Genomic DNA, 12,521 nt, shown 5'->3' with positions numbered 1-12,521 from the left:
TCATTGCAAGTTTGCTACAAAAACAGAAGCTGCTTCTGCTCGTTTTCTAAAGGGCAGGCTGACAGTGCCTGGACACAATGTATAGAGAGGGCACCGACCAGGCTCAGCAGACTACTGCTTGGTCATGTGATGGACGACAGAGACTCCTAGTGGTTCAAACCTGGCCTGGCCCGCTGGTCACACCACTCGCATGACTGACCACTCAAAGCATACCAAACCAGACACACACATACAAATACGCCCAACTGCCAGTATCCACTCTGCTCAGAAAATGCCAGACAAACACAAGTACGCCTGATTGCCTGCATACACCACACACACATGCACACACACATACGCACACACCCACGCATACACACACACACACACACACACACACACACACACAAAATGAAGTCACAATCATGACTTCACACAATGCTATGAACATCACTTCTCACAGCCTTCCCATCACCTTAAATAGTACACAATACATGACTGTTGCTTGGTTACCATCTGAATCATCGACTGGGAAGATATTAGCACAGTACGCCATTCATGTATGCACACAGGGACCCACATGCACTGAATGAACAAAATATTAAGGACACTTACTCTGTTCATCTAGCATACAGATGAGGTAAATCCAGGTACAGGCCTCTATCCCTTACTGATTTCCCTTAGGGAATCTGAACCAATCACAAAGGTGGAGCTAGACGTAAAAAGAAGCAGGGATGTTATGGGAGGATTTTTAATGTCTGAGACAGCTGAGACTGTGCAAAAGCAGCTGCGAGTCAACATCAGGAACACGCTCCTAATATTTTGTACATTCAGTGTATGTAACAGTAACAATTAACTGTGCATATTCAACAGTACGTTACATTAGCCAGTTCCCTTGAAATGTATCTATCACTCACCTTTTGAGCTTGAGCCTGGACAGGCACAGCGAGTCTTGTGATGGCAAAACCTTCAGAGACGGAGAACACGGCGACTGTGCCGACAGATCCTCAGTGCAGACCTGCTGCCGTCTGGCTGGCTGGCTGGCTAACAGACTAAAAGCTCCCGACCTACAGTGCTGTCCACCTCACAAAGCCCTGTTTGTGTCTGCTGTTGTGACTGATGTTGTTTGTCCAGTAAAAGCAAACAATGACATTCCATGGCTTGCAACTATATTCACCGCTGGCCTCTCCAAATGTAAAGCGTATTCAGACACTTCGGTTGCGGGACAAAGCCATGGATCTGTGTCACATGCAGGGTGGGCGGACCGGGGCTAGTGGGGTGACAGCAAAGCCGGTCCCACTGTACCCTGCTCCAAAAAGCCCAACACAGCCACACAATACAGCCCGCATACTTCTATACTAAAGGAGGAGTGTGCTGGGTGGTCAGAGAGCAGCAGACTTACCTGATCTTGTCCGCTGCACTGTCAGACCTGCAGGGAAGAGGTAAGGAGAAAGGCTTCAGTCCTATAAGCCTCTGAGGTCAATTCATTTTGAATGCAGTGAACAAAGGAAGTGAATATTTACAAAAAAAAGAAGGAGGAAATGTTACTTGCTTTAATAGAAAACCTAATGCGGAAAAAAAACGGAAATGAAGGCTCACATTTCTGATATGTAACTGCAGTTTTGCCACAGTTTCTGAATAAGACTGAAACAAAAAAATCAGCTGACCCGTTGATGGCATTTTATGCAATGCATAATGCATGGCTCATGCCTCAACAGAGAGTCTGACCAGGTACAGCCTAAAAAATCAAATATCACACTATTCACTTAGGAGTAAGGTCCTATTGTGCCTCTACACCCATCTGCAGTTATTGTGGAGGAGTTCAGCCTGACAAAAGCCTTGGATACAAATGTCGGGAAAATGACAGCAAATGAACAAACTTTTCTGTCTACGTCATCATCCCTGCTCGTGTCAATTCTTCACCTCTGATACAGCTGATACTCTGAAACAGACACGTGAATGCCCTGATAATCCATCCGAGTGAAACAAAATTACTGCTTGTAGTCCATACAATGTTAGCCGACAGCCAGCTGTCACTGTGCAAGCAAATGCAGCTGCACACAGTGCACTTGGCAAACAGCAGCACACACACAGACGACCAGACAGACATACTGATAGTGGTGATGAAAGCGAGACAGAGAGACAGAGAGACAGACAGACAGGGGGAAGGCGAGAATCTGGGCAGACAGCGGTTCAGCCTCCAGGCAGAAATGCAGCTGTTTTACCTGCAGAGGAGACATGACATTCCGTGCCCTCTAATGCCGGCCACAGAGCGCTGCGCTCCCTGCAGCTGCTGCAGACACCCCACACTAGCTAGCACCGGCACAGCAAAGAGCAGAGCAGCGAGAAATCCCATAGGTTTGAAAGGTAATGTTCCTTATTCGAGCAGATGGAGACGCAGAGTGAGAGCGAGGAAGGGAAAAACAGACCACGAGAAACAGAGGTGCACAGGGAGAGCGCAGGACAGAGAGAGAGTGGAGGTGTACTGAAATGTGGACTGAGCAGAAGGGAAAGATAGCTACGTGGGTGGTGATTGTGATTGTGAGGCTAGACTAAGAGGATTCCTATACACTTTCTATTTCAAAATGCCATATTATTTCACACCTTAAAGGAGTACAACCATTTTTTTTTTTTTTTTGTAAATAAGCTCTTTCATCCATAAACAGCTGCACGGCAACCAAACTGGTTGCAGATTCGTCTTTTTGAGCCCAGTAAATTAATCATTACAATGCATGACTACATTGTTGTGGCACATTATGCATGTTTTGCAGATGATTCATAAGTATAAGAACAACCAAAATTATTTTTTGCTTTAAAATTTTTTGTCAGTGTTTAATGTGATGCTTGCTAATAGTGATATGACTGTAAACTATGCTACTAGTCGTTGCCACGTCTTCCAATAATTTTTTAAGGCCTGCAAATGATTAGGTTCACTGTCTGTGAGTTGGAAGGAAGCCATGTTTTCATCCCTGTCTGTCTCATTGCAAGATATCTGAAAAAGCTACAAATTCGGCAGACAGAAAGCCTTTATACCCATGATCAGTGATGATCCAAATATGACATTTCCACCATTTTTAGGGTATTCTTTTTTTCAGCCATGACTCTCGGAAGTCCAACATCACAGACTTTCATCACGGCTAGTGAACTTTGCAGCCCTGTGCTTTTTTGTCACAATATCAAACCCAAGAGACACACGTCTTCAAACAAACATGCACTGCTGCTGCAAATTTCTCCAACGTTTGCGCTCGACCGAGTGACTTTGTCATTGTTTTCTACTTTCACAGAAACCCTGTGACTAAGAGGTGGCACACAGAGCTAGCAGAAAATAGAGATCTCTGCGCTTTTCAAAGTTAAAACAACAATAGCGAACTGTGCACTGATCTGCTTCTCATATTTCACAGCAGTGTTCCGGGCCAATATGACAGGTGCGCTGGTGCAGGTGGTTCTAGCTGCCTGATGCAAGCTCTTTCTGTCCCCTATGGTAGGCAAGAGACAACCTACTGAGTTTCCCTCTGGCCACTCAGGGATGCAATATGAAGCTTTGCATCACAGGTGCAGCACTGTATATGCTGATAACAAAAACAATGTTGTTCTACCAGTTAGCAGGCAAGAAGGCTGGAAAATAGCACTGATAATGAATTCCCAGCAAATGTTTGCCATTGTGCATTCTTCAAAACATTTTTTCAGCGATGGGTTGCCAGTCAAAATCACGTTGTTTGAAAGGCCAGATCCACTTCATTCACTTTGGAGAGGAGATCCACACACTCATTCTCATGACACAGAAGAACTTGGAGGATCTATTACACTTGTGTGGAGAAGCAAATATCATTATATAGGTAAGAGTGCCCACTATCACTTAACCTTACAGTCCTCAGACCATCAGTGTCCTGCCATCCAAGTCCCCATCAGCCCTGCTTGTCCCACTATTGGAATCATTACTACAAATGCATGCTATGCTGCCGATCTTTGTTCAAATGCACAGAACACTATTTTAAATTCTAGCTGAGAATATGTCCTGCTGGATCACAGGGAAATGTGTATAAAATAATACACAAGACATCTACATTTTTTTCTATTAAATTCCATAAAACAATGGCATCTTGAGTTTGAATATTTCACTTAATATCAGCGTGATGCAGCTTAAATGAAGTGGTGCAACATCAGAAACAAACAGTGCACATACCACTGTCTACACTATGAGGAAAAAAAAATTCTCTAACTTCTAGGACAGTTTCTTCAACAGTGGCGGCTGCAGCTGTGAATCGGTAATGTCATGAGAAACAAAAAGGCTCCTAAAAAGACACAGTGAAGCAGAAAGCAACAGGCCTTGGAGCAAAGCAATGTTTTTGTCAGACCACAACCACCATGACAAGAATATGTGCCAGTATACAGTTCTGTACAATGTTAACAGGTGTACAGGAACTGCCCTCTGGTGGAGAATGTAAGAAACAAGTAGATAGAGGATTTTTTTTGTTTCTTTTGGCCTTCAGTTTCCCCAAAAATGGCTTTTTAAATGGGACGAGCAATCCTCACTGAAACTGAAGGGGTACAGCCAAAAAAACTGGTGTCAGCCCTCCATCAACAACTGGTAACAACAACTTTGTGGAGATAACACAACCACATGAACAGGCACAGTAATAGAACCATAGAGAGTGCCTCAAAATGTGTTTAATTACTGTTGATTACATTATAATTACAAAAAATGACATAATTAAGACATAAACATTTGTCTGCCATTCAAACTCTGTCAAATTAACAATAATACTATTTTGGTTTGGTTCAAGATTTTCCCCATATTACAACTTTGATATGGGATTGATCATAAGCACAACATTTATGTCGAAAACAAATTTTAAGAATGAGAACGAGCACACACACACTCACATATACATGTTGCTCACCTCTCCTCTCGGATCAGCGGAGTCAAGAAGCGAGTGCAGTCGTCCTCATGGCTGCTCTGCTGGCTGCTCTGCTGACTGCTCTGCTGGCTGCTGCACGGCACAGGAGACAGGGGGAGGGACGTCAGTCATCGCTGTGTGCTAACCCTAAAACTATAGTGTGAAGGCTTACTGTTTGTCATCTCATAAAACAAAAGTTTTCCCCACTGCATTCCTGGCTCTGTAAGCAGCAGAGGCCTATTTGTCTTCTCAGAGTGGAAAGTGAGGAAAAACAAACCTTCTAACGTGGCCAATATTAGACAGTTTCATGTCAAATGAAGAGCCCATATTACACAGCAGCAATTCTTCAGATTTTAGCAGTGCATATATGTGCACTTTGCATTGTATGTGTACGTTTCCACTGTCACCACTAGAGGGGGCTATGTGACACATGCAAAAGGAGAGCCTTTGAGATGGAGTCTGACCTCAGGACTTGAGGCATAAAGATAAATGAATATAAAACTCATAGACAAAGTCATAAAAACTCAAAGTCATAAAAGTATAAATAAAAAAAAAAATGTGTTGGCACCAGGGAATCTTCTGAAGAAAGGGTGTGGGATCAATATCACTACTTTTTAATACATAGTTTGGATGCTAAAGTTAAGTAATTCATATGCCCATTCATCATCAATAGCCACTCCAGGATGCATATATTACTGACATCACTGAACAATAAAATCACAGATGCTAGCTGTCACTTTTTTGTTTGTTTTTAAATGAGTGGTATTTCCTTTTTTGAGATACTGTTGCCATTTCCATCCACACTTTGACATTTAAAAAATGAAGCCTGTCCTGTTGGGAAAGATCTTCATTAATTCACACTTCCACAAACCAGGAGGCCTTAATCTGATTCTGGGAGCAGCATTTGGCTGGATAAGGCCTGAGGGGGACACTGAAGAAATATGCTAATTTTAAGAGGGATCAGGCTCTTTCACTACAAATGCACTTTGAAACTCATTTTCATGGCCAATGACTGTATTCTGTTCCACTGTGGGCTTGTCAATAATTAACCGGCCATTTAATCCAATTTTGAATCTTAAAATCTTATTTTTCTTAAAAACAAGAAGATGTGAAATGACAAAGATGTGAGATTATTTTATTTTCTCCATTGCATATGAGCTTGTTTTAATATTATAAACTAACATACATGGGGAAAAATGTCATACTGCTGCCTTAAGGTTGAAAGCATGTGCAGTTTCATGCTAACCACTGACTTTCAAGGCAAAACAAGGTCAGACTTCCCAGCTTACAGCAAACTTGATGGATAGATATGAATAAGTGTTGACATAGAGCAAACTTCAGTAACATTGTATTCCTAAGTTGAGGGGCATTTTGCTCTTAAAGAAACCTATAACGTGGTTAAATATTCATTTGGTTTGTTCAAGTGTTTAAAGAAGTATAAGATGAACAGATAGATTTACACTTCTAACCTTTTCAACAATGCATTCGTTTTGTGAAGGGCAAAGTACTGTATCTCCCTTTAATGCATCACAGTTGCATGTGGTCTTCACAGTATTTAAATCTTTCTGATCAACTAGGTTTGCATTATTCCATTTGAAACCCTTCTATGCCATGTCTCCAATAATAATCACAATTGGCTTCAGGCTAATGCATTCAATTTCATATTGTCCCTCACAATTTAATTTTTGACTTCATTTATTCAACAGTCTTATTATTTAATTCAACAGATCACCGTGAGCATGACGAATTCAAATTCATGCAATTTAAACACAATCTCTGCTTGCACTAATCTCCCTCCATTGTCTCCACTCAGCAGAGCAGCATTTAAATGAAAGGAAACTTGTCCTATCTGCTACCCATAACTGACTGTTGTAGTTCAAAATTATATCTATTCATCCAGTTAATTTAAGAAACATCTCATCAAATATAATATTGAGATTCTGCAAGATGTACATTATTGTTCCTCTGTGCATAGTATGACCAGATTCACTGATTCACTCCAATGACTTGGAGTTCATTGGCTCATATTTTAAATGGTGTGTCCAGTGCAGCAACTGAGGCATGCCTCTCTTTGCATTAAGTAAGCTGTTCTCTCAGAAGGAGGCCACCTATACTGTAACAGGAAAGTGTTTATTTGTGTTTCTGCAACTGTTTACACATGCATCCTTGTCCTTTAGCCCAAGTTCATTTTACATCTCGAGCACAGAAAGCTGACATGGCCTTGGCTCCCAATAAATCATTCATCACTCATACACAATTGATGCAATATGCACTTTGAGCATGATAGCACAGAGGTGTAACAAAATACTGTTGATTTTAAGGCAGCATTGGAATTCCAACATGATTTGTTTGGAAAACGGTTTTTAGTCTTGTAGCTCTGTTATTGATTTATACACTGTATGATGTTTTTTTTTTTTTTTTTTTGTTATAGCCATGTTTAATTTTGTGCTTTTGCTTTTTGTGCAATGAGCTTTTTGAGAGACAACCTATGAAAAACAGGGGACTTGACACCTTCACGGGACTTGACACAAGACATCCATAACCTAGCAACTCTATATGCCATTAACTGAGCAAGAATCTCCTGTGACGTGTGGTTGTAGTAAGGCACTTGTATTACGCAGTGTGTGAGAAGGGCTGATGCTGAAAGACTAAACCTGGACGAAGTTATTTTATAGATATACAGAGAGCAGCAGGGCTAAATGAGACTGCTGGATCACACAGTTGCTCTGGGCTGATCTGAGTCTGTACATGCTGTTACTGGATTCTAAGTTTTAAGAAAATAGTGTGTTAAATTTGTAATAGTGAGCCTGATTTCAGCTTCAGCTTCAAAGGGGTTCACCAATCCTGATCTGTTACTTTATTTATAGTTCATATTGCATATAAGCTGTTCAGATGAAATCCAACTAAAAAAAAATGTGAGCAATGCAGTTCCTGCCGTAAATTGTCACATTAGCCATGCTTCAGATAATCATTGCAGAAACCATTTGTGGAGCTGGTAGACATTCTCTTTAAATGGGTAATAGTAATACAGCCAATGCCATGTTTTCATATGTCTCCAACATCCTCCTGAGAGGTTGTGTCTCTGAAATATTTAAATGCTTAGACTAGGCAGAACCAGTGAAGCCTGGTGAAAGATACTGCCCCGTTTGCTGAAAATAGTCCCGGTCTTATCAGACTGCACAACAGCAGATTCCACCATGTCTGCAAGCTTCCTCTGTTCTCAGGCACACAAACATACACACACCTACATGGTGGCACATATGTAACAAAATTACAAATTACAAATTACAAAAAAAAAAAAAAAAAAAAAAAAAAAAAAAAACATAGCTAGAATGGCAAGAGTAAGATGCTGGCCTTTATGGCATTTTTCTAACCTCTGTATATGTATCTGTATATATTTGTATACACAAAACCCACTTTTCTTACTTTCTTACTGTTTCTAACCTGGTCAAATAGAAGCAACACACATTTTGAGATGGACTAAGACAGATTCACTCACTTTGTTTTCAAGACATGTATTATGAAAGACATGCACCCATTTTGAGGTTTCAAGGCAGTTAAAGATTAAAATCTAACACCAAAATATATATATATAAATATATATATATATTCTTCATCACAAGACATTTCTGTTCTCTTGGTTAAAAAGGCTTTCAAGAACCTACACCAACTTGTCCAAATTAATCTAAGTGGAAAAGTGAACCACTTCCTATCTCATAGCCATTGTAGCTGAAGTTGTGTTCTAAAACTGCAATTCTTTAAGTATTTTGCAAAATCAAGAATTTATGCTTTTAAAGCAACCAAGTTCAAGGCATCTAGTAATATTGCAGTATGTCAAATTGTCAACTTAGACATAAAGCCCTGCCTGCTGACCTCTGCTTTAACACAGAGAACACAGCAACACTGCTCCACTGCACTACACTTAAAACAAGCTTTAGTTATTCTCTTAACGGAAATGCATTTGGATACTTACAGCATTTTTGAGAAGTCCTTGCAGTAAAGACCAAGTTAATACTGTTTGAAGTGTCCCAAGCCTCCATAAGCAGACCGATCTTGTCTAACTATTAATATCACAGCATGTTTGTACATTAACTACCCAGTTACAACCAGTTACGAGTCATGATTTTAGCAATATATTATGTACAACATTTAAACAATATATTAGGTTGTATAAAACATTACAAATCAAATACTGAGCCCAACAGTACTTATTCTTAACAGCTACCTGCACTGCACAGTTTGCCTTTGGTTAACCTGGAGTACAATAAAGTCATATACTCGGCTCAGTAAATTATTCACTGGTGTGGTTTATATACAAATTCCATTTGGCAGCATACAACCAAAAGAAGACTGGTGTCAAGGACACAGTCACAAAGGAAGGAGAGATAAGCATTTATCTCAAGCAGTTCAAACCTGAACATATTTTCAGGCATTGCAATTGCCCACTTACATAGACTTTAATTAGGAATCTGTGTCTTATATCTCTCCTTGGTGGAACACAGGTATTTCTCCAGGGGGTCAAAATGCAGGCACAGCCATGAATAGCAACCCTGGACAAGGGAGGAATTCAGTGTCCCCATTGTATTCCACTCAAATGATGCTTTGAGTGGGATAGATTAAAGGATTGCTGTATTTTTTATTTTATTTTTTCAAAACACTGTACAGACTACACTAGTTTTGTGTGAGAGAGCACAGACCCTGTAAAACCAAGCTAAATCTCATTTTCACTACAGCATCAAAGGATACTGCAGCTGTGAACATCACAGCATGCTGGCATCAAATCTAGCTTAAGTCTGAATAAATGAAAAGACGAAGCGGAGCGTATGCTGTTTGGTGTTAATATTCTTTTATATAACAGTGCAGTTCAGGGAGAGCTCTCTCCTCAAGGCAGCCATAATGTATGGACGTGGGCATCAACGCTGAGAGGGTGTAAAAGATCTTGCTGTGGCCTCTGTTCAACTTTGTCAGTAATTGACTGAATTATGATGCAGATAGTCCAGATCTGGACTATTTAACTCAGTTGCATACATTTTAAAGTCTGTAGATGTTTTCATACTGTACACCAGGCTGGCACGAAGAGAACAAACTAGGGAACAACTCCTCTGTCCTCTTAATGCCATGTTATTAAGCTGAAGAATGGCTCCTAGGACAGTCCACATCACACCCCCAGGAGAACATAGGCTGTGACAATAATGTGTTGAAATGGATAATGGTTCAGTATTTTACACTCCGTGATGCTGTCAGGGTTATGGACACGCGCCTCTGGAAAGAGGGTGTCTCCAGCTCAGAGCGAGATGACATGTTGACAGAGTAATGAGCCTATTGCAGTTGGTCAGCTGTTACCAATGGTGACAAGTCCCTCCGGATACTGTAATTACCGAGCCTTTTTCACAATTTTTATTTTTACCCAGAATAACTGGTCTCTTGTTGTGGATTTTTAATAGTCAGTGAAGTGCGCAGGAGTTTTTATGACCAAGGTGCATGGGCCCCCTCAGTGGAAACTTCCCATGGTTGACTGATTTTCACCAAGACTGCAACTCTTAAGGAGTTTAGCTTGAGCCCTTCTCTCAAAACCACAGTACCTCATGGCATTAGAAATGGCTCCTAAGTCCCTAATAAACATGTCTTCACTTGATCTGAGACACAAACACATACACATGCTCAAAAGCAAATTCAAATGCACAACTGCTATAGTCCTAGAAAACAGCCCCCTTGTCTTATAAAACAGTGGAACCCTTTACAATGCCGTAAAGGGTCCTCCAAGTTTATTAATAAATTCATGGTCAAATTGTCATATAGAGGACTTTTATGACATGTTGTTAATTGATACATTTTAAGAACAATGCAATGCACTTTATCTGGATTAGCCAATTGTTTTAAAATCAACAGTGTGAGTTGAAGAAGGATAAAAAGCATAAATATTATCGAGGGCTGAGGTGATCCAGACAAATCTTAAGAGCAACAAACTGAGAGCATTATTTTGGTGTTTCAGGTGCTGCACGGACTAAATAATAGTTCATCATATGAAGTGAAAATTCTTCTTCTGATTCTATTAACCAACAGTTAGTGCAGAGAACCCCCAAAATACCAACAGTGTATCCAATGAATTTAATCAAATAAGCATGTTGGTGTGTGATCTCAAGTGAATAAATATACTCTTTACTCTTGTACACAGGATAGCTGCTTGCTGTCTCGGAAGCACCTCTGAAATGAAAAGAAACCTCAAGCTCATTAGAAGTTTAATAATTCACTCTTCTAAGATGCTTGAGTTGACATGGAAACAACTCAACTCGGTTTGAGTTAGTGATACAACACATTAGTGCAGATAGCAGGAGCCTCAAAGCAGCATGAAGGTATTAAAGAAGAAGGGGGGGAGAAGAAGGGAATGAGGAAGGGTGAGTGGGGTGGGCCCATACCAACCTGCTCTCACTGCCTTGCTCCTTCTTCTCGCGGACCCTCAGCCACTTCCTCAACAGGAAACGTTTGCGTCGTGGCGAGGCACTGGGTGTAGAACAGTTGGACCAGGAAGAGGGTGCGTCTTCATCACTGGATGGTGTGATCTCAATGGAGGGTAGCTGAAGGTACTCCTTGGAGCCGGAGCGGGTTCGGGCTGCCAGACGACTGCCAGTTTGCTGCAGCTGCTCGTTGTCCTTCTCACTGGGCACGTTCCTCATGCGGCGCATCTTGAAGCGTTTGCGACGTAGTGTTGGGGTAGAGGAGCTGGATCGCATGGAGCCGTCCGACACGGCATTGCTTCCACCATCTGAGTATCCTGAGGCATCACTTGGGACACTCACCTGAAGAGAAGGGGGTCTAAGAGTGTCACTCATGGTCCTGACTAGCCCTCTCAAATGCAAATACACCCCCTAAAGCACTTCTATTCTGAGATCCTCACTGTGGATATAGCAAGAAATGCAAATCTGCCAATTCTGCAGCTTGAAGGCCTATTAACCACTGAAAACTGCCAAGCTGAGGTTTAGCACTGAATGGATGAGACACAAAGTTAGATCCTTAACAGAACTTGGTAGACCACACATGCCCTCTGAGTTCCACTTGTTTATTTTCAAGGTGATCCCTCTCCATGCACTGGCCCTAGGGATTGACAGATCAGTCGGTAAGTCCTGCAGAGCAGATATCCTGGTCCTTCTCCTACTTCTCAGCTGCTGGTTTGATATGTATCATTTGGGCTGCCGGTTGACAGACTGTGAAGAGCAGTCTTGCGGCAGTCGTCAGTCTCTCAGGCTGGAGAGGAGAGGGCTGGATTAGATAACAAAGGGGGCTTCTGTTCTGAAAGCAGCAAATGAAACATGTATAAGGCCTGTCAGGGAGTGTAACACAACTCCTTTGCTGGTCCTCCCCAGGGACTGACAGGCCAAGTTACATACACTCACTCACACATTCACTATGTTGCTGACCAAGCCGCTAAAGCTGCCCAAGCTTCTATTGTAGCCTAGCCGCTCTTGCTAAAGAGGAGGGCAATGGGTGTCAGCCTTTCTTGACTGATGTTGACCCAAGTGATGGGGTTGGGTGAAGGCTTGCAGGTTGTGTATTTTGAAGTTGTTCCAGCTGAAGAGGACACTATTGGTCCAGTTTACACCCGTGTTGGAGGTAGAGGTTCTGCAGTGAGATGAAAAGTCCAGTCTG

General features: G+C 41.5%; 1 protein-coding gene across 1 annotated transcript; it reads right to left on the bottom strand.

Annotated features, from left to right (window-relative positions):
- Window positions 1–639: 639 nt before the first annotated feature.
- On the bottom strand, window positions 640–11,707 carry LOC115369689 (uncharacterized). The gene is made up of 7 exons (XM_030066360.1): window positions 11,298–11,707; window positions 10,970–11,081; window positions 10,509–10,513; window positions 4,881–4,970; window positions 1,382–1,408; window positions 897–911; window positions 640–691 (listed from the first exon to the last, which is right to left on the bottom strand). Exons 1-7 carry the CDS (start codon window positions 11,705–11,707, stop codon window positions 640–642), a joined length of 711 nt encoding a protein of 236 aa, XP_029922220.1.
- Window positions 11,708–12,521: the final 814 nt, after the last annotated feature.

Source organism: Myripristis murdjan, chromosome 13 (genome assembly GCF_902150065.1).
Source record: "Myripristis murdjan chromosome 13, fMyrMur1.1, whole genome shotgun sequence".
NCBI classification, from domain to species: Eukaryota; Metazoa; Chordata; class Actinopteri; order Holocentriformes; family Holocentridae; genus Myripristis; species Myripristis murdjan.
This window is presented reverse-complemented; position numbering and strand designations above follow the sequence as displayed.